The sequence below is a fragment of the Pan paniscus genome, chromosome 23 (assembly GCF_029289425.2).
Source record: "Pan paniscus chromosome 23, NHGRI_mPanPan1-v2.0_pri, whole genome shotgun sequence".
Taxonomy (NCBI): Eukaryota; Metazoa; Chordata; class Mammalia; order Primates; family Hominidae; genus Pan; species Pan paniscus.
Window position 1 is genome coordinate 29,077,397 of NC_085927.1, and position 22,867 is coordinate 29,100,263.

Here is a 22,867-nt window from a genome sequence, read left to right on the forward strand (position 1 = left end):
GAATTTTGAGTATATTGCTCCACTATCTTCTAGTTTCCTCTGTGTCCTGCTAAGATGATGTCCCTTTTTTTGGGAGACAGGGACTTACTGTTACCCAGGCTGGAGTGCAGTGGTGTGATCTCAGCTCACAGCAGCCTCCACCTCCCAAGGCTCAAGTGATGCTCCCAACTCAGCATTAAAGTAGCTTGGCTAATTTTTAAAATTTTCTGTAGAGACAGGGTCTCCCTATATTGCCCAGGCTGGTCTCAAACTCCTGGGCTCAGATGATCTTCCCGCATCAGCCTCCCAAAGTGTTGGGATTACAGGTGTGAGCCATGGCGCTTGGCTGATGATGTCCTTAATGCATGGTGATACCTCTGTTCTCTCTCTAGAAGCTTTAGGATCTTTCTTTGCCTCAAAGTGGGGCTATTTTCATTCATTTTGCTGGAACTCAGTGAGCCCTTCAAATCTGCAAAATTGTGCCCATCTTTGGGGAAACTATTTCCCTGATGATTTCTGCTCCTTTGGTTTCTGTGGCTGTTCTTCCCACAAATCCTCTATTATTTAGATGCTGGAATGGAAAGCTTTCTGACTGTGGCCTTCACTTCAGAGATAGTAGTCTAGAGACCTACTGGAGTCGAGCCTCCAGCCTTCTGGGATGGGGGAGGGAGGGTAATGCAGCTCTAACTGCTTAGTAACAGAATTCTGTCTTTAGTCCCTCATTTCTAGAGGTGCCTTTTGAGAATTCCACAATCTACACAGAACTGCTTCTAGGCTTTCTATGGTCTACTAAGGTACCTGGGGCTTCCAAAGCCTTGTAGTTGCCTCCTCTTCCACTGTCTTTCTTACCTCATGACCTTTAGCCACAGCCTTAGTGGGGCTGCAGGATGGAGTAGAGCTAAATATGTCTTCAATCCCATCTTTAAACATATACTTCTTAAATACGTATTTATGGTCAAACAGGCCTGCTGTGCCCACTGGCCTCCCCTGCCTTCTGTAAATTTGCAACAGTCAGGTCACAGTCAGCCTGGGGGACGTCCCATGCTAAGGTCTTAGGTCGGAGTCAGGCACTGGCTTTTAGTGAGAAAGGCAGCCTGTAGCTGGTGAAGCCTGGATGGTGCCTGAAGGAGGAGCTGGAGGGTGAGGTCTGACTGGCCACTATGTTTGCTCCTCTGAGCCTGAAAGGTCCCAATGCCCAATGCTGTTTCAACTTGAACATTTGAGCCCAGAAGTGGTTGTGAGTAGGACCAGGTGTGCAAACTTCACAGTGGTCTCTGTCCCCAACCACCCCAAGTGCTAGAGAAAAGAGTTCAGTAATTGGGATGGCTCCCATGTAGCAGCTGGTCCTGCATGGGTGGCTCAGTACATCTGCCCTCCGCCCTAATCCTGGATCCTCAAGGGTCCAATCCTTTGAGAAAAGAAACCAGGAGAGCGATGGGTCTGAAGCGCTGGTGTTGTAGAAATCCTCATCACACAGAGGTGACTGCGTTCCAGTTGCTGCCAGGCCTGGCCACACTCCCACAAAGTGCCCATGTCTACAGGATGCTCAGCCCTTGCCTTCCTCTGTCCCACCACCACCCTGCTCAGCTAGAAGGTGCTGCCTATATTTGAAGTTCAAGGTCTCTGTTGGAAGACGAAGCCCACCCAGGGCACACAGTTCTGTGATAACAGAGCCTGGAGTCGGCTCTAGAGCAAGACAGAGCTCCTGACCCCCATGCTGCAAGTCTTCTGTTTCATACACCCCACACCAGCTCTACAGAAAAAAACAGGACACCAGGGAGCAGAGGGACCCTAGGAAAGGGAAAACATGACAGACACCCTCATGTGGTTTGGCTGCGTCCCCACTCAAATCTCATCGTGAATTACCACGTGTTGTGGGAGGGACCAGGTGGGAGGTAACTGAGTCAGTGGGAGGTAACTGAGTCATGAGGGCGGGTCTTTTCCGTGCTGTTATCGTGATAGTGAATAAGTCTCATGAGATCTGATGGTTTTATAAGTAGGTGTTTCCCTACACCAGCTTTTTCTCTGCCTGCTACCATCCATGTAAGATGTGACTTGCCCCCTGCCATGATTGTGAGGCCTCCCCAGCCATGTGAACTGTAAGTCCATTAAACCTCTTTCTTTTGTAAATTGCCCAGTCTCGGGTACATCTTTACCAGCAGCTTGGAAACAGACTAATGCACACCCCTACTCAGAATGCCAAGAACTTCAGTCATCACTAGCAAATAAATCTCCTCATTACCAACCAAGGAAATACAAGGAAATACACTCACCTCTTCAACCTTTTTGACAAGGGGACGTGAATTTCTGATGAAAGTTATCTTACCAAGTTTAAATTCATAATTGGGAATTCCTCTGTAAGAAGAGACAGAGACAGAGAAATGTTATTTCCAGGAAAAAAGGACTAAAATTCATTTTTGACCGTCAAGAGGAACGCAGAAAAGATGCTGCTGCACCCCACCTGGGCCCTTTGGTGCTTCCTGGCATCCTCCCAGGAGGGAAGCAGAAAGTAACTGACTTCTTGGTTTGGTATCAATATTGGGTATAGGGCCAGGGGCTTTAGGCTCTGTACCTGTCTATGGAGAGGGGTCATCTGAAGGATTGGGAAGCCCTCACTGTCACTGTCCTGAGCTTCACAGAACCCCCTGAGGTGGCTAGACTCTCACTCCAGTATTCTGATTTCACACACACAACAGACAACTGACACACCTCAGCCCTGCCCCTGCCATCATGGCCACCAGAGGAAGGGTCTGCTGTGGGTCCCCGGACCCAGCAACAGAAGCACATCTGAGGTAGCTCCTCAGGGAACTTTCAGGGGAACTGAGATAATGTGACCTGATTAATAATTCAAAGTCACAAAACAGGAAAATAGGCAGATCACCAAATAGGGACCAGAAAGGTTTTGAGTAAGAGACAGATCTGATCAGACGCGCATCTTAGGAAAGCCAGTGGGGGCAAGAAGAGGCTGAATTGGGGGTATGGAGAGAGGCTGGACCACAGTGGTACTGGGGGTGGCACTGTGGAAGGAGGGACATGTTGTGCTCCACCCCACCAAGGAGAGCAGCTAAGGGTTTTAGTCCCTTGGGAGACTACTGACCCAGGCTTTGTCTCCAGAACTGGGGTGAGGCTGCCCGACCCCAGCAGGCTGGCACAGATCCTCCTCCTGTCCTGGAGGAGAGCCAGGACAGACCTACCTTTTAATATCTCCAGGCTTGATTGGGGAGGGGCTGGGCTCTACCCCTTTCTTCTTTCCATCCAGTCTATTGCCAGATCCAGAGAAAGCCTAGACAGGAAGTAGGTGAGTCATATAATAAGCCCAAGTGTGAGGACGATATGTCCTTTGCTTGGAGATCACTGCAGGGATGTGAGCTGGGGGTGCTGTGCAGACCCCTTCAGGACTGAAGCCCTGACTCCTCAACTGCTGGGGTGCTGGCAGCTAAGAACTCTGCCCAGTTCCTCAGGGGGTGGCCATGAGCTGAAGACAGCCACTTGGCCAAGGGCAGCCAGCAGTCAGTATTGGGTTAAAAGACCTGATCCCTGCCTCTGCAGGGCCACCCAGTTCAAGCTCTATGGGTGGACTAAGGCTACTGTTGTGACTGCCCCATAGCTCAGCTTCCCATCATTCTGCCCTCTCTGCTGCTTCCTGGCACCTCCTGCCACCTCAGTGCCCACACATGAACCACCTCCACCTGTTTCCCATGGAGCCTTGCCAGTGGTTATGCTAAGGGTCATGTTTGCAACCTACATGGTACAGGCAAAGAAAAAAGGAAACATGATTTACAAGAGAGAGAAAGCAAATGTGGTAACTTTTGGTGAACCTAAGGGAACAGTATATGTCTACTGTACTATTTAAACTCTTCGGTAGGTTAGAAATTCTTAAAAATCTGGGCTGCCTTATGGGGCTGTTGGGAAGATTCCAGGAGAGAGTGGATACAAAAGGGTTTGGTAACTGAGCGAGTGGCAGATTTGCATGTGCACAGGTACCCAGAGGCCTAACCCCTGCTGATGTCCATCGAGCATCATGGAGAACACCTTGAGTGAGTGCTCTAATTTCAAGGAGCAGAGGGCACAGCAATATAAGTCAAGTGGTCTGGTACTCACGCGGAAGCCCAGCTCTCCAGCATAGCCACTGTGGTCGGCTTCACCTTCCTGATAGGGAAAAAGAAAAACAGGTGAGCTCCTCAGCGGGGACACCCAGCTTCCCTCTCACCCCCACCCCCGGCTAGGACGTCCCCCGGAAGCATGGCTGGAAGGGACGCAGAGGATATGACTACACCAACACTAGCAGAGGCCACCCACGAGCCACTGCCAGGAACTCAAAAGCAGCATGCAGCAGGACAGCAAAGGACACTGAGGATAACACTTACTGTCGACTCCTCATGCTGGACTTGTCTTTCGGGTTCTTTGTAGCCCAGGGGAGCATCAAAGTCCACCTGTGTTTCCAGGATTTTAAAAGTAAAATATTGAGACATGACCACCCTTGGCTTCCTTTTTTGTTTTTAATTGAGACAACTGTAGATTCACATGCAGTTTTAAGAAATAATACAAAAGATGCCTTGTACACTTGCCCAGTTTTCCCAACGGTAGCATCTTACAAAATTACAGTAAAGTATTGCTGCCAGGATATCAACACTGGCACAACCCACTGCTCTTATTCAGATTTCCCCAGTTTTACATGTTTTTGTTCATGGGTATCTTTAGTTCTACACAATGTAATCACTGTGTGGGGCATGTATCCACCACAGTTGAGATGTAGAACAGTTTCACCACCACTAGGATTGCCCATGTTGTCTTTTTATAACCATACCCAGCTGTCTCCCAGCCCCCTCCACCAGTCCTAAGCCCTGGCAACCACTGGTCTGTCTTCCATTTCGAAAGTTCTGTCACTTTGAGGATGTTATATAACGAAGTAACTTTTTGGGATTGGTTTTTTTTGCTCAGCAGTATTCCCTAGTAATACAACCAGGATGCTGTGTGCATCAGCACTTCATTCCTACTCAGAAGGTGCAGTACGCTTCCTTAGCTCTTAAGCATATTCACTCCTCGGCTAGGCGCGGTGGCCCACACCTGTAATCTCAGCACTTTGGGAGGCCAAGGCGGGTGGATTACCTGAGGTCAGGAGTTTGAGACCAGCTTGGCCAACATGGTAAAACCCCGTCTCTACTAAAATACAAAACTAGCCGGGCGTGGTGGCACATGCCTGTAATCCCAGCTACTCGGGAGGCTGAGGCAGGAGAATCGCTTGAACCTGGGAGGTGGAGGTTGTAGTGAGCCAAGATCGCACCACTGCACTCCAGCCTGGGCAACAGGAGTGAAACTAAGTCTCAAAAAAAAAAAGAATATTCATTCCTCAACGGGTCAGAGCTAACCATGGCAGCACTGGCAGCAAACTCTGTTGCCCCAACTGGCCCTGAGATAGATCACAAGGTCACAGTCTCCTCATGATGTTCTGACAGCATCTTCCTCCTCTTTACCCAGAGTCCCAGGGGCTGTTTGATGCCCTCCTGACACCCTGGCCTGCAGTGGTCACCAGCTGCCCATCCTCCCAGGGCCCAGGCTCACTGTAACTGGACAGAGCCACTCACGTTCATGTCACACTCAATGATGGACACTGCCTTGTCGGGTTTGGTCTCCATCACACGCAGTTCGTAGATCTGTGGGGCAAACACAGAAATCAGTTGGATGGTTTCCTGGCAGCACTGGAGCTGTCGCTGTCCATGTTACCGTGGCTCTACTGGCTCCTGCGAATGACACAGCATTCATGCCCATGACACAACCTACAGCTGCACTTCTTGCTGTGACAACACTGCCATAAGGGACAGGCTGCCCTGTGCCCATCGCTGAAGAGATGCTGTTCCCCAGATATGGTTCAAATTAGACAAGGTAGTTATACAGCTAACTGCAAAAGACACTAACAACCTTTAACCTGGAAAGTTCACTTCTGGAACTTTACTATTTATTTTATTTATTTATTTTTAGACAGAATCTCGCTCTATCGCCCAGGCTGGAGTGCAGTGGTGCGATCTTGGCTCACTGCGACCTCCGCCTCCAGGGTTCAAGCACTTCTCCTGCCGCAGCCTCCCTAGTAGCTGGGACTATAGGCATGTGCCACTACACCTGGCTAATTTTTGTATTGTTGTAGAGACGGGGTTTCACCATGTTGGCCAGGCTGGTCTCGAACTCCTGACCTCAGGTGATCCGCCCACCTCGGCCACACAAAGAACTGGGATTACAGACGTAAGCCACCGCACTCGGCCTTCGAAATTTATTCTAAGTAAATAACTAGCTATACCCAATGAGAAAATTCTAAGAATGCTCATACCAACGTCACTAATACCACTGTACAGATGCTCCTTGACTTACGATGGAACCAAGTCCCATAAACTTATAAGTTAAAAATGTATTAATATTCCTAACCTACCAAACATCATAGTGCAGCCTGCCTTAACCATTCTCAGAACACATACATTAGCCTACAGTTGGGCAAAATCATCTACTATAAAGCTTATTTTATAATAAAATGTTGAATAACTCATGTAATTTATTGAATACTGTACTGAAGATCAAAAACAGAATGGTTGTATAGGTATTCAAAGTATGGTTTTTACTGAATGTGTATCATGTTTGCATCATAATAAAGTTGAAAAATTCTAGGTAGAACCATGGTCAGGGACTGTCTGTATACTCAAAATGCAGCTGAATTATATTTCTTCATATGTAAATTTACAGTTATACAATGGTATGCTACGCAGCCAAGAGGAAAATAATTGTAAAACCAGTCATGTTGCTTGTGTCTAAGATGACCTCACCTATGTAAAAAAGGCACATAAAAAATGTCCAGAAGCAGGGCCGTGCGTGGTGGCTCACGCCTGTAATCCCAGCACTCTGGGAGGCCGAGGAGGGCAGATCACGAGGTCAGGCAAATGAGACCATCCTTGCTAACATGGTGAAAACCCGTCTCTACTAAAAAATACAAAAAATTAGCTGGGAGTGGTGGCAGGTGCCTGTAGTCCCAGCTATTCGGGAGGCTGAGGCAGGAGAATGGTGTGAACCCAGGAGGTGGAGCTTGCAGTAAGCTGAGATCGCGCCACTGCACTCCAGCCTGGGCAACAGAGCGAGACTCTATGTCAAAAACAAACAAACAAACAAACAAGCAAACAAACAAACTCCAGAAGCATAGAAATTAAAAGTGGCCCTATCTACTTTTTCCTGCATCATTTCAGGTTCTTTGCTTTTATCTAAAGTCTGTCTTGCTTTTTTTTTTTTTTTTTTTTTCGAGATGGAGGCTCGCTCTGGCACCCAAGCTGGAGTGCAATGGTACGGTCTTGGCTCACTGCAACCTCCGCCTCCCGGGTTCCAGCGATTCTCTTGCCTCAGCCTCCCAAGTAACTGGGACTACAGGTGCATGCCACCACACCCAGCTAATTTTTGTGTTTTTAGTAGAGATGGTGTTTCACTATGTTGGCCAGGCTGGTCTTGAACTCCTGACGTTGTGATCCACCCGCCTCAGCCTCCCAAAGTGCTGGGATTACAGGCATGGGCCACCATGCCCGGCCAGTATGTCTTGCTTTTACAACCATTTTAAAAAGTCTGGATAGTCCCACCATTTAAAAAAAAAACCTAAGCAGGGCCAAATCTACTTTTAAAAGTGTCATAATTATTGAATAGACAAGGAATAAAAAAAGGATCTGTCATTGTGTGGATATACTACCACTTATCCACTGAGCATCCGGCCTGTTTCCAATCATTTTGCTATGTTAATGACACTACTATAAACATTCAAACATGTCTCCTAGGGCTTGGCTCATGCTTCTCTACCGTTTTCATGTTTTCAAATTGCAGGCCACAAACAATCAGTGGGTCATAAAACCAACAGGGCTGCAAGCAGAACTGAAAAGGAAAGAATTGGAAGACACTACCCTAGAAGTACTATTGCATTTAGTAAGGATAAATATTCCTGTGACATTTTCCATTTACTTTTATGTATTGGCATAATATTAAATACTTTTTTTTAAAACTATGGGACCAATTTTCTAGGTTGGTGCTCCTCAAACTACCTGGGAAGACCTAGTTTTTAAAAATGTGCAGTCTGCTGGACTGCCATGTGGTCCTCCTGCACAGAAGCAAGACACAACACACACCAGACGCCCAGAGCTCACCAAGACAAGTAATGGTTCTGTGGCCATGTGTGTGGAGGTTATGACAATGCCAAATTACTATACGTTTCTAAACATTCACTTTAGATTCCTGCTTCCTCGAGGCCCTGGCAACCACCATTCTTTTTTTTTTTTTCCTTGAGGCAGGGTCTTGCTCAGTCCCCCAGGCTGGAGTGCAGTGCCATGACCCTGACTCACTGCAGACTCAACTGATCCTCCCGCTTCAGCCTCCTGAATAGCTGTAACTAGGCACATGCCACCACCTCAGCTAATTTAAAAATTTTTTCATTAATTTTTTGTAGTGACAGGATCACACTGTTACCCAGGCTACTCTCAAACTCCCGGGCTCAAACAATCCTCCAACCTTGGCCTCCCAAAGTGCTGGGATGCCAGGTGTGAGCCACGGTGTCCAGGTGATTCTACTTTCTGTCTCCCATGAGTTTGACTACTCTAAGTACTCATGTAAGCGGAATGTAGTATTTGTCTGTCTGCATCTGGTTTATTTCACTGAGCAGAATGTTCATCCATGTGGTAGCATGTGTCAGAATTCCCTTCCTTTTTAATGTTGAATAATATTACATTGTATGTGTGTACCACATATTATTTACCCATTCATCTGCAATTTATTTTTGACTATGGTGTGAGTTAGGAACTCAATTTGTTTTTTCATCTTAGGAATAGTCAATATCCCAGATTCCGCAACCCCAGTATCTCCTTTGCCTGGTGATATCAATGCTGCCTCAGTGGTGGACCAAGATTCTTTGTATATAAAGCTTTCTTCCACTGGCCTACTTGTCTACTCCAGAACCAATGCCATATGGTGTCTTAACTACTGGAGCTTTATTACACTCAGCTGCCATATAGAATCTTCCTTATATATGACCAGATTCTTTTGTCAATATTTTATCTACAATCTATGTATCTGTATCAAGTGACAATGATCTGTAGTTTACCTTTCTCCTATCCTTGTGTGGTTTTGGTGATCAAGGTTATACCGACCTCAGAGAATGAGTTGGGGGATATGTCCTTTCTCTATTTTTAGAATATCCAAGAGCAATTTATTGCTTGAGTGTGAGGAAGAACTTGCATATATAACCATCTGGGCCTGTGTTTCCTGGATTAAGATTTTTCTGATTGAATTACTTGACTGGCTATACAATTATTTAGGCTGTTTTTTTTTTTTCTTTAGTCAAACTTCAATTACACTTTTCTCTAGGAAATAATTTATCAATGTCAAATAAGTTGGCTCATTTCTTAGTATAAAATTTTTCAGTTTTATCTTTCAAGGTATTTGCTTTATCTAAGTCATTTTATATGTTTTTAAACATTCAATATGCATGTAGACTTTTCAGGGTTTGCTTTTTTTTTGTTTGAGGCAAGGTCTTGCTTTATCACCTAGGCTGGAGTGCAGTGGCACGGTCACTGTTCACTGCAACTTCTGCCTCCCGGACTCAAGTGATCCTCCCACTTCAGCCTCCCAGGTAGCTGGGACTACAGGTGCATGCCACCATGCCCAGCTAATTTTTGTATTTTTTGTCGAGATGGGGTTTTGCCATGTTGCCCAGTCTGGTCTCAAACTCCTGGACTTAAGTGATCTGCCCACCTCAGCCTCCCAAATTGCTGGGATTACAGGTGTGAGCTACCACACCCAGCTTCAGCTATCTTTTTTATTAACTTTATTGAATTGTAAACAGAGAACACTTTAATTCTAAACAACTCTCTCAAGAGAGTAAGTCTAGGCCAGGCGCGGTGGCTCACATCTATAATCCCAGCACTTTGGGAGGCTGAGGCTGATGGCTCACCTGAGGTCAGGAGTTGGAGACCAGCCTGGCCAACATGGTGAAACCTCGTCTCTACTAAAAATACAAAAGTAGCCGCAAGTGGTGGCACATGCCTGTAGTCCCAGCTACTCAGGTGGCTGAGATGAGACAGGAGAATTGCTCGAACCCAGGAGGTGGTAGCTGCAGTGAACCAAGATCGCGCCACTGCACTCCAGCCAGGGTGAGACAAAGAGAGACTCTCTCAAAAAAAAAGAGAGTAAGTCTAAAGACTTACTCTTTTCCAACATTTTAGATGTCATTTTTTAAGCTTCATACATTAAACATTATTACTGCTTTATATGGCAACATTTACCCTGGATTCATATTTGCCAATTTATTTATTCCCTATTCCTTCTTGCTTTCCTTCTAGGATAATGCTTATTCCTAAAGTACATGCTTTTAAAATTCCATTGGTAAATAACCTCTCTCAGATTTGGTTCATCTGAAAATATTTTCACTTTGCCCTTATTCTTTAAGGAAGGTTTTGATGATAGTTACTTGATACTGGCTGTAACTGTTGCTATTCAAAGACCTGCTACTTGCTGTTCTTCTGAAGGTACTGTGTTTTCTCCCTGCTTACCTCTCTGTATTTGGTATTTTCTACCTGTAGCTTATTCTGTTTGTTATACATTATAAATTTCCTGTCATGATGGGCTGACCACCAATTCTAAATCAATTTCAGTTACCATCTCTTCAGATTATTGCAATTCCTCCATTCTTTCCTACTGGGATTGCAATGGGCATGTTTGACTTTCTCAGTGTCTTCAACATCTCAAGCTCTCATATGTTCCATCCCCTTGCTCCTCTGTGTGAAATTCTGTTATTTCTTCAGATTCATCTTTCATTAACTCTTTTATAGCTGTTGTTTAACATTGTTTTTCAAATCTTTCTGGTTATTTTTGATAGCCTTTTGTTGCTCGCTATTATAATTCCATTTTAAAAAATATCTTTGAACATTTTATATCTAATTATTTTACATTTGTATCTAGAAATTCTAATGCTGATTTCCTTAGGGATCTAATTTTTATTGTCTCTGCTTTGGTGTAGTTTAATTATGTGTTCTTTGCTTGTTCAATTGACAGCAATCCCAAAGACGTAACTAAACTGGAGTGCTTTTTCCAGAGAGGATCTGTTTATTTCTCCTGAGACAATGACAACACCCACCTCTGTGGGTATTTTACTGCTTTTAAGGGTTCCAGTTCAATCCTGATCTCTGACTCAGATCTCCCACTAGAGCACTGATATGGCCATCTGCCCTCAGGGCAACCCAGCTTAGAGTGTTTAAAATTCTCTATAAGCACAACAGTACATTAATCAGAAGGGCCCATTAGAGGATCTAGTTTTCCCTACTTCTAAAAGTGGAAGTTCAAACCTGTGTTTCAATTTTACATACACTCTTATATAATGTACCCTCCCTTACAGTGCAAAGTATCAGTACTATCCTTTATCATCAGTTTAGGAGTTATATTTAGTATTACTACTTTAACATTAAAAACAATAACATTAAACTGCCTGTAATTAATTATAAAAGCTTAGAGTATTCAGTTAAGGTAAACGATACCTAAAATGTTCTCCACAAAGCTAAAGGGAACAAGATTATTTCTTAGTTTGTTAAAAGGAAAAAAGAAAGTGTGATTCGAAACCCAAGGAACTGAAAAATAAGGTCAGATGCCTCAAATATGAGGAAACTGCCAGAGAATAAGCTGGATCCCTGCACTGACACCAAGGGAGTAACTGGCTAAACCACAGGCAGCTGTGACACAGCTGTGAAGGCCCAGTCCCCGAGGGGACCAGAGAGTGCTGTGAAGGAGCTAAGTGCTAGCTTCAGGGAAAGCCCAGCCAAGCCAGGCTGTGGTCACTCCTGAACACTAAGGCTAGCCCTGGCAACAGCTCTGTGGGAGGGTCAATTGTCAACAGTCACAGTGAACAGGGGCACCCATATTACTGTGCTCCATGCCTGTGGTGGGACAGCCTGATGGCAGGATTGCCAACTATTACATCCTCCTGCAGGCATATTCCCATAGGTAATAGGAAAGTGAATGCTTTCTTGAATTTTGGAGTAAGTCCTGTCATTTCACTTTACGGTTAAATTGTCTAGATCCAGACACCTAAACAGCATAAAATCAGGGATGAAAACAGAGGCATTCAGACCTGAGAGACTTGTGTCAGAAAGGTCAAGCCTAGAGAAGCTGCTAAGTGAAAACGGAAGCTGAAGAAAACAGGAGGTGGAGGAGGATGTGGGCTCCCAGGAGGAGAGGTGAGCCTAGGAGGTGTTGCCCTAAGGCAGAGCCAGGCTTTGCTTCTCAGATGCCACACAGCACTTGGCCCCACTGAAGGGCCTGTCAGCTTCTGTGGGGCAGGTATCCCAAGGACAAGGACCCAGCAGGGTTGTTATTGTGTCTCCACAGCCCTGCAAAGGGCTTAGCTCAGATTAGAGGTGCAGTGGGGACCTTTCAAACCAAGACAGAACCAGCAGCCTTGCCACCAAGGTACACAGAGGTATGACTAATAAGTCTATCAATGTTCCCCTGTAAATGCAATCTATCCTCAAAACAGAGTTACCAAATGAATCAGGGCTCTAAATATGAACCCGGGAAAACTTAATAACCAAACAGTAGGCAGTAATTAGGTGATAAGATCCAGGCATACGCTGCTTAAAAAGAAGCCCCATTCAAACATTAGAATGGACACTGCAAGTGGCTCTTGTCAGGAATGACCTGCATGAACTGGGCTCACCTTTTCATTATAGTTGATGGCAATCACATCCCCGGTGGTCAGACAGGCAAAGTTCCTAAGTGCGTTTTCTAATCTGCAGACACATTCTGTCAAGGCAACATGGCAAGATGGATACCTTAATCTGAAACAAGTTTCCATGAGGGGTTAGATGATTACTGGTAGGTAGAGACTGTACCATGATGGTACTTGAAACACGAAGCTTTTAATACAATAAAGTACTACTTGGCAATAAAGAAGGATGGAACTCCTAATATGCAATAATATGGATGAAATGCCAAGCTGGGGTAACAAATGCCAAGCTGGGGGAAGGGGAAATAACCAACCACAAAAGGGCAGTGAGATTCCATCCACATGGAACCCTGAGAAAGACAGATCTATGAGGATGGGAGGTAGCTGAGAGGTTTCTGGGCCAGGGGATCAGGTGGGGACTGACAGGAAAGGACCTTTTGGGGACATGGAAATGTTCTGATTATATGGGTGTATACATTTTCAAACTGGCTGAACTGTGTGCATTTTATTGTATACAAATTATACCATGGGATTTTTAAAAATCCTATGGGAGTACTAAAGAACAAAAAAGATTTAATGAGTCAGATAGGTCCTCTCAAAAGTTCCTCAAAATCAAAGATGCTTTCATTTATACTTGTTGTTTCTATCTTTTGAGCTGATAACTTTAGTTAATAGAAATTAAAATAAAGAAACCAGCAAATACTTTTTATAACAGTAAAACTGTAGAACCCAAATGCCCACACAAGGAAATGTCTATTCATGTGGAATATTTTACCATGTCTTCCTCATCAATTTGCTGAAGGACTTTACATAAAAAGGTCACATGAAATGTGGCTCCAGAGCCTGCCACTGTGAGTCCAACTTGAGGGTGAAAGGGTGAGGCTATCTAGGTTCACCTCGCTTGGTCAAACAGCTTTCCAGAACCAGAGCAACTTTGTGAAAAGCGCCTTATGTGGTGGATGCTTTCTTTGCTCCCAAATATGAAGTGCCACGGTACGAAGTGCCCTTCCCTCCACTCCTCTAGTGACCCTGCCAGGGCATCTTCTCTGACTTCCACTGCAGCAGCTGGAGGAGCAGAGCCAGAGCCCTCAGGCTGAGAACACGAGGCCTCTGCAGGCAGGGCGGGCTCCCCATATGGCCTCTGCGTACTCTGGCGCCTGCTGCAGCACCAGCTTCCCACTTTCTCTGCTCGGTGCCAAGACTGCTTTCATCCAGACCTCAGCCAGACCAGAAAACACCAGGCTCTCAACTGATGGAAGTGACGCCCTTTCTCCACACACTAACAAGTTAATTGTGCTGACAAAATAGCATCTGAGATCAACCTGATAAGTCTGCATTGGGGCAGGGCGCGGTGGCTCATGCACGTAATCCCAGGACTTTGGGAGGCTGAGGCAGGTGGAGCGCCTGAGGTCAGGAGTTCGAGACCAGCTTAGGCAACATGGTGAAACTCCGTCTCTACTAAAAATACAAAAATTAGCCGGGTGTGGTGGTGCACACCTGTAATCCCAGCTACTCAGGAGGCTGAGGCAGGAGAATCACTTGAATCTGGGAGGCAGAGTTTGCAGTGAGCTGAGACCGTGCCACTGCACTCCAACCTGAGCAGCAGAGTGAGACTCCGTCTCAAAAAAAAGTCTGCATTGCAACACATGTAAAAACCCTGAGAAAATGGGCATGGCCCATTCCTGGTCACTGACAGCCAAACAAGCATGTCTAGGTCAGAGCTCTGAAGGACAAGTTAACTAGCTCTTCCCATAGGACATCCCCCTGCCTGTGGGACAGGAGGCTCAACAAGGCCATCGTGTCCAGAACATAGGCAGCAAAGAATATACATGGCCCATATGCATCCAGAGCACACCCAGCAGTGCCTTGCTCCTAAGAAAACATGCGGAGAGAGCGCTACCGGGAAGGGAGGCAGCTTTTCTTAACTTCCTATCTGTCTGTGTTGTTCAACTGTTTGTTTTTTTTTCAAGTATGCATTAAAAAAAAATAAAAAAAAAGAAGTAGAATGGAGTGGCCACTCTTATGCCATGATCGTAACAGGAAAAATCAGGGCCATGGAGCTAGAGATCTTGATTGGTGCACACAGCACCGTCCCGTACCTGCACTGCCTACTTCCTGATGCTGTCAACACATACACCTGGCTTAAGTTCAGAGGTGAACAAAAAGAATCCACTAGAACCTGATACCTCTGCTTTCTGCTTGGTGACATAGAAACTGCAGTCATTGCTACCTATTGGCCTGGAGTGAATCAGCTCTCAGGCTGGCATGCAGTGAGGTTGACGGGCCAGTGCACAGCTGGGCGGAGGTACTAGGGAGCCACAGAAGGGGCTGGAGCTGAAGGCAGATAAGCTGCTCCCTCCTTCCACTGGACATACTGTGCATCCTGGCTTTGTGCCAGGTGACACAGACCAACTGAAAGAAGGGCTTCATTGTGGTCTCCAGGAAGTGTCTGGAAAGTGACAGAGGTGGCCCAGACAGCACCCAGTGCACTTGGCCAGGGCCACGCAGATGTGCTAGCTGAACCCCATTATTCTCAAATCACAACTTGAATCACAAATGTGTGATCCCCAAAGCAGGCACAGATTCAATACAGTACATGATGTTTAACAACCGCCAGCACACTCTCCTTTGTCTAGAAGAACTCCACTTATTTGAAAAAGATACACGGCTTTGGGGTTGGTGATGTCCAGGAAGTCAGGGCTCTGAGGTTGGAATTTGGAGTAGGTGGCCACTTGAAGGTTGACGCTCTCCACCTGGACCAGGCCGCCTTCTTCCAAGAGTAAGTTCTGCATCATCTGAAAGGAAGAAGAGGCTACATGAGACTCCTAGAGATGAAGCAGCCTCCACAACCACTGCCCCCTATACACTGGGCAGGCCCGTCTTACTTGGGTCCTTGGAAGAGGAACCTGAGGCAAGATAAGTAATTCGTGATACTATGTCAGGAAGGAGGGAAAAATCAAGTGATGTGGAAGGAAGAAGGCCAATAAAGGGGTGCTACTGAAGCTGTATAGCTCACAGTGTGAACGCATCTCTGCAGGGCTGCCCGGATTACTCACTAGCTCCAGGCTTCCCAGGGGCAGAGCATTTTCCTGGAATAGTCACTCACTGTACTTCCAAGCTGTCCCACAAGCAAATTATAAGGCCCTGCGTCAAGTAGGGCTGCACCTGAGGTAGGACAAAAGCAGCACAAGGCAAGGCTGACCTGGCAATGGAATGGCCCACCACAGCTGAGGCTGCAAGATGGTGACAGACCCCAGAGGTCTCTGCTAAGGAGGTTATAAAAATCTAACAAAGCCTCCACATGTCTCTATTAAACAACCCAGCCAGGTAGACAACGGCTGAGAAGTGAGACGGAAAGAGATAAACAATGCCCATGAGTACTGGGTGTGCAGGGAGTCCAGACTCAGGTCAGAGGCTCTATGTCTCTTGCAATGAAATTTTGCTTGTCTTATTTGAAACCGTCTTAAAAGGGGTGTCAGACATATACACCAGTAGAAAGAGCCGTAGAAGAGAGCTCCCACGCACCGAGCCCTGACGGTTGGACAGTGCTCACGTCGTGGCTCAGTCCATCGATCAGCACTACCTCACACCCAGTCCCAAGCCACACTAGATGCCCTGAAGCAAATCCCAGGTATCACATCCCTTCAAGAATGTTTCATCGGGAGTGGCAGTGAGAAGGTGACTTTAACAGCCAAGGGAAAAGGGGGCTGAGGGCTGTGTCACAAATGAGAGGGAGCTCATGAGGAGGGAGAGGCATGCTGAGGCCGAGGCTGTGCCTGGGAAGCCGTGCCTAGGCCATGAGTGAAGCCTGAGTGGTGGGCCCTATGGATAGGCTTGCAGAGGACCCCATGCACTCACGCTGACAGCTGCTTGTCAGGCTAGTAAAGGCAGAAATAGAGGGTGGTCACTCTACCAAATGCCACAGGCAGGCACAGAAGGATGCAGAGGTGACTGGCTTTGGTAACGGGGGTCTGGCATCCCCAGGAGTGATGTTCTAACAGGAAGTATTCTAAGGCTCAGAGTTAGCCAGTCGCAGGCCAGACGCACTGTCCCTGGGTAGATTTTTGTGGGAAATTTGTCAGCGAGGGGAAGGATACTGGGCTGCAATCGCAAGCCTGAGGGAAGGCTGGCCAGGGGTGGGGGGTCGCTTCCTCAGCCAGAGGCAGGACACTGCCATAGGTGATGTGAGGAGGAGAGGCAGAGAGGTCAGACTAGGGCTTGAGGTGAGAAATGGGCTGCTGGAAGAGGCCTGAGAGCACTAAGCAGGCAGGGGGAGCTGATGCCTGGCCCTCCCCATGCAGCATTTTAGAGCATACAGCACAACGGGCAGCCGAGTAACCACATGTCACAAACAGCTAGTCCAGGGCTCGGATCTAGGTCAGCAGACGAAGCCTTGGCTACAAGGAAAAAGGCCAGTACCTATTCCAGGCTGGCTCGCCCTGAAGAAGCTTGGGAGCATGGGTGGGATGGAGTCCACCAGCCAGCCCAGAAAAAGCACTGGCTCACATGCCCTCCAAGACAGCAGATGGGGTATACCTGTCACCCGCCTGCCCATGCCAGGAGCTGGAAGGCCAGCTCAGGGGAAGAGGTGGCCTGATGGCTTCACACCCCAAACCAGCTCCAGGCTACCTAAAGAGGCTTTCCAGGGGAGAAAGGGTTCAATTAGTTTCCTGGTCTAAAGCAGTCCAACAGCTTGGACAAGAGGCCACCCAAACTTCAAGTCTATGGGTTAAAGGAGAACCTTCGAGGTACAGTGTATCCCCAGCATCACCACCTCCTCTTATAGGTGAGCCACAGAAGGGACTGGGGAAGTAGTCACTGCCTGACACTTCAGCTACCTAGAGTGGCTTCAGTGACCAGGTGTTCTACCGGATGAGCACAATGTGGCCTCAGGCCCTTGGGGGCACCTGCAGACAAACACAAGAATAGCAAGGGGCTGAGCAGCAAATACTGGGGAGGGCACGTGAGCCAATCTGGGCTTTGAGGCATAAAAGCCCCCCAACAGGCCAGGCTGGGCAGGCCTGGTCAGCTGAGGTGAGGAGGCAGCATGGGAAGGCCAGGCACTAGGAGGTGCAATGGGAGTGCAGGGCTCTTGTCGGGGAGACACTGGCCAGGCCCAGACCCTGGGAAGGACCCTGGGACCCAGGCTGAAGAGGACGCCACTACCATGGCAGCATGGGCAAGGTCACCTGCTACAGCAGGAAAGAGACCTTCAGAATTTTGATTCATATTATTGTTGTTTTTTTTTTTTTGAGATGGAGTCTCGCTCTGTCGCCCAGGCTGGAATGCAATGGCATGATCTCGGCTCACTGCAACCTAAGCCTCCTGGGTTTAAGCCATTCTCTTGCCTCAGTCTCCCAAGTAGCTAGGACTACAGGCACGTGCCACCACACCCGGCTAGTCTTTGTATTTTTAGTAGAAACGGGGTTTCACCATGTTGGCCAGGCTAGTCTCGAACTCCTGACCTCAAGTGATCTGCCCACTTTCGCCTTCCGAAGTGCTGGGATTAGAGGCGTGAGCCACCGTACCTGGCCAGAATTTCAATTCATATTTAATCTCAGAAAATATTAGTTAAGGCCATCCCTTCTGAACGTCTGGCGGCCACCATGATAGGGCATCAGCAGGAGAGGTGGGCTGTGCTTCAGACCACCTCCCTGGTGGCAGCCAAGCAAGCACTCCTGAGAGTTTCCAGCCCACAGCTCACTGCAGGGTCTCTCAGTATGCCTGATGTAATCCAAGCACAAAGAGAAGGACAAGCAGGTCCCTTTGTGAACTTCCCTAATGTGCCAGAGCTGGGGAGAGGAGTGAGGAGAAGAAGGAGCCAAGTGGGCCACAGCTACCTGTGTGGAACTCTCACTGCTGCAGGCTCCTCCCTACAGCACTGGCACCGTTCTGCTCACTTCTCTGAGGGGTACAGCCTTGAGGGCAGGCTCTGGTGGCTCACACGCCCTGGATATCCCAGCCCAGATCTGCAATGACATCCTTCAAGTCAACTTTCCAAAGAGAGCCTGCTTGTAAGGAAAAAGACGTCACTCCTATGGCAGCTCAGTTGAGAGATTTGGGAGACTAAGTCAGAGGTAACTAAAAACATGTATGCTGTGACAGACTACTAAAAGTAGGGGAAAAGCATAAAAACCTCAAACACCCTACTTACTAGACCACCTAAAAAATACTGTTGCTCCATTATTTTTAAAAACGCCTCACCCAGGAAATCACAGATGAACAGTTCAGCTGTGGTTTCTGGACAACCAGCTGCGCAACTATCAAAGAAAAGGCCACTCCCACAGCACAGTGGCCCACAGGTGCGTCCAGAGCCCACCAGCCCGCATAAGGCACAGTGCACTGCTCTGGATCCCTTCTCTCTCGCTGGGTCGGCTCAGGCTAAGACGCTGAGCAGGAGGAGTAGGCGGGGCCACCTGCTCCAGGGCCAGGACTCTCGAGTGCAGGGGATGTCTCTGCCTAAGTGGCTGCTCTCTAGAGACCCTGGCAGCCCCACTCACCCAGTGTGGGAGGTAGCAGATGCCCTCATCAGCCACAAACTCCAGCACGCCACAATGCGTCATGCGGTCCGAATTCTTATTGGTCAGTTTGAACAGCATGGGATAGGTAATGTTAAGTCGGCCTGAAAATAAGAGAGAGACTATGAGGCACAACTCCTATGAAGGGACACCTGTTCGGCCCATGCCTTCCCATAGAAGGAGCCTCCCCACAATCCTGCCCTCAACCCCACACTCCTCTGGCAGATGAATCCCCCTCTGTGAGAGCACAGTGCACGGCTCAAGGAGGAACCTGGCAACTTGGTAACACAGCACTGGCATAGACTTGTGATTTTCTGAAGTCAACATTTTAAAAAGTGATGTGTTCATTCATTTATTCATAAATAATTTCAGTGCCCACCATGCCCTGGACAAAATCCCGACCTTCAAAGGTTTCTAGTTTGAAGGTAGAAACCTTCCAACAAAGAAAACAACCACAACCAGATGCTGCAGGTGCTGTGGGAAGAGCTGGCAGGAGGGGGCAGAGCTACTGGGCTAGGCTCCTGGAGGCCGAGTTCTTTAGGCTGGGCACTGGGCGGGCAGACCTGGGAGGAAATCCAGGCAGAGGTGGCAGCCTGAGCAAAGGCGTGGAAGGGAAGAGGAGCCCAGGCAGTTCAGAAATGGTGGATAATTAGGCAAGACAGGCCGGGGACAGGTGTGCGAGTGGTTGGGAAGGGGAGGGGCACCACACGGGGTAGAACCTAGGGCCTGGGCCCAGCGGGCAGTGTGAGCTCTCAGCAGGGTCATGACATAGGACGCCCCCTCTCTCTGATGGACCTTGAGGTGTGGGCTGAAAGCAAGGCCAGAGGCAAGTAAGCTGGACTGGTGACGTGCTGACCCAAGAGGTGCACAGGCACATAAAGGAAGGGCTGGCAAAAAGAGGCAGGAAAACCCAGGAGACACAGGGCCCCCGGGAGAAGACCGAGAAGGAACTGATGGTAGTGATGGTGTTTGCCATGTGTAAGGCCCTTGTTCAGTCTTCCCGGAACAGTCAGGTAGGTACTATCATTATCCCCTTTTATCTATGGGGAAACTAAGGCCCACAGGTTAAGTAACACGCCCAAGACCTCACAGCACACAAGTGGTGATGCCAGGATTCAAACCAAGGCTGCTGGCTTAAGTCCAGGGATTCAACCATCAAAGCAGAATTTAGCTTGTTAGTTCAGACAAATATTCCAATAAAAATCACACTTAGTGTTAGGAAGTAACGCAGATTCCATTTGAGATCTCCCTAAAAATTCTAATAAAGCAAATCAAGTTAAAAGCTTGGGCAGGAAGCTACAGAGAACCTCTGAGAGTAGCATGGAGGTACAGTAGGGGTGGGCACTCCCTCCTATCACCAAGGGTGACTCTCACACTGGCAGTAAAGGGGCCAGGACCTCTGTCCCGGTCCACCTCTCAGCTGCAAAGCCATGGAGCTGACATACAGCTGGTCCACAGTAAACTGGACTGGGCTCAGCCAAGGGTCTGAGATTGTTGCAAGTGAAAGAGACTCCAGTGTCCCTCAGTCCACTGACTCTCAAACTGCATTTTGTGACTTAGAGGCTCCCAGTGCCCTGGGGCTCCCAGTCCCTCTGTACCCCCTCACTTCCTCAAAAAAAAGCAGAGAACCTCATTTTATGAATTAGAGGACTTCCTATAAGATTTAGACAGAAAGAGTTTCTCCCATCACTTAAAAGATTTGAACAACACTGATCTGAGCTACACCTCAATGACCCAGCCCGAGTCTCTTCTGGACACCTGTGCCAAGGGTCACCCCTGGTGTCTGGCTCCTGGGTCAGCATGACTTGAAAGGAAGACCTTTTTAGGGAGCCTGTTCTCTCCTCTGTAATGACAGGGTCTTCGTGAGAACTGTGAACTCCATAGCTCTGTTGACCTACTGGTTGAGCTGAGGCCTCCACTGGGTATAGCCACAGCCAGTGCTGGCTCAGGGGCTACCTCCACCTTGTGGTTGGAATCGGATAGCTTAGGTTGTCACAGACACTACAGTACTTCTGATGCACAGACACTGTAGATATCCCCAATTAAAGAAGAGGACATTGAGGTTCAGAGAGGTCAAGTTGCTACTCTGGAGTCAGGCTGGGCAAAGAGCCCGAGGTGAGTCACACCACAGCCAACATCTGTTCTCTGCTTGCTGCCACCAGAGGCCCCCAAAACCAAGCATGAACCTGTCCTCCTGGCCAACCCCAGTCTCCTGCCTCACACAGGAAGAATTCACACCAGAAACACTCTTTAAGTCTGGAAGGCGATGACTGCATCCTTGATTGGGTTGTCCATGATAGGGATTTTCTGTGCCTGTGTAGTATGGGGCTAGGGCATGGGTTTCCAGGTTGCTCTCGTGGGATAAGGGGTCAGAGAAAAGGGAGGAAGAATGTGGCCACTCTTAGAACCCCTGTGGGCCTATCTCACTCCTGGTAAGAGGCAGGAGCCCAGCAAGAGGAGTGGCTTCTGGATGGAAGACAATAGCTCAGTTTTTGATATGCTGAGGATGCGTTGGTGCACTGGAGATTAGAAATGGGGGTCTGGGCCGGGCATGGTGGTTCACGCCTATAATCCCATAACTTTGGGAGGCCGAGGCAGGCAGATCACCTGAGGTCAGGAGTTCAAGACCAGCCTGCCCAACATGGCGGAACCCCATCTCTACTAAAAATACAAAAAATTAGCCGGGCATGGTGGCGGGTGCCTGTAATCCCAGCTACTCGGGAGGCTGAGGCAGGAGGATCACTTGAACCTGGGAGGCAGAGGTTGCAGTGAGCCAAGATTGCGCCACTGCACTCCAGCCTGAGCGCTAAGAGCAAAACTCTGTCTCAAAAAAAAATAAATAAATAAATAAAAGAAAAGAAATGGGGGTCTGGAGCTCAGGAAAGATGCTTGGTGAGGGGATGAGGAACCTGCTCACAGCGCCCTCTTGTGAGCTGACCAATTCTTCCTTTAGGAAAAAAATCTAGTGAGCCCAGCCAATGGCATCAGCTGCCCTGGCACGGTGCAAAGCACTTGATACTTGTACCTTCACTTAATTCTGACAGAATACTGAGAACAGTTGGGGGGTGGGTGGAGGTGGTGATCAGGAAGGGAAAGGGAACCCCCTTCACAGAGGAGGAACCTGAAGCACCCAGGGCAGTGATGAAGCTGAGGTTCAGGGGGCCCTGGCCTCGCCCTAGGTACCTGTGACCCAGGTTCTCCCAGCCCAGCGCATGCCCTCCAGGGACAATGCACAACCAGATGCTGACAAAGGGCACTGGTGTCTGGATGTACTGAGGAGCCCATGCTGACTCTTGGTGTCCATATGTACATTATCTAAGTCCTTAAGTCACTCAGAAGATACTTACTGAGTTGGTCCAGGGCTGAGGGCGGCATAATTACTGTGGAAAGAACATTTAAGAAATATTAAAAAATAAAAATAAAAAGGACAGACCAAAGGCAAGATGCAGTTTCTTTATATCTAACAAAAAGCCTTAAACTGTTTTTAGGGTAGCCAGAATGTCCCAGTGATCTTTCATGAAGAATCTTACTTGATGTAATTTATTTTGGGAACTGAATGGTTATCAGCCATAAACCTAACCATAATTAGCACCCCACCCCAACAGAGCAAGTCGGGGATAAATCCCAGCACCATTTTCACAGTAACGCT

At 47.9% G+C, this 22,867-nt stretch overlaps 1 protein-coding gene across 3 annotated transcripts in view; it reads right to left on the minus strand.

Annotated features, from left to right (window-relative positions):
* Window positions 1-22,867, minus strand: part of UFD1 (ubiquitin recognition factor in ER associated degradation 1) — a 29,239-nt gene that overhangs the window by 2,534 nt on the left and 3,838 nt on the right. For all 3 annotated transcript variants that reach the window (XM_003814045.4, XM_034949236.2, XM_055105609.1), the window contains 9 exons: window positions 22,566-22,598; window positions 19,201-19,322; window positions 15,365-15,495; window positions 12,692-12,764; window positions 5,565-5,633; window positions 4,347-4,412; window positions 4,081-4,128; window positions 3,174-3,262; window positions 2,253-2,334 (listed from right to left, as the gene is read on the minus strand). In XM_003814045.4, coding sequence (XP_003814093.1) covers window positions 2,253-2,334; window positions 3,174-3,262; window positions 4,081-4,128; window positions 4,347-4,412; window positions 5,565-5,633; window positions 12,692-12,764; window positions 15,365-15,495; window positions 19,201-19,322; window positions 22,566-22,598 — 713 coding nt within the window. The remainder of the gene's footprint in view (window positions 1-2,252; window positions 2,335-3,173; window positions 3,263-4,080; window positions 4,129-4,346; window positions 4,413-5,564; window positions 5,634-12,691; window positions 12,765-15,364; window positions 15,496-19,200; window positions 19,323-22,565; window positions 22,599-22,867) is intronic.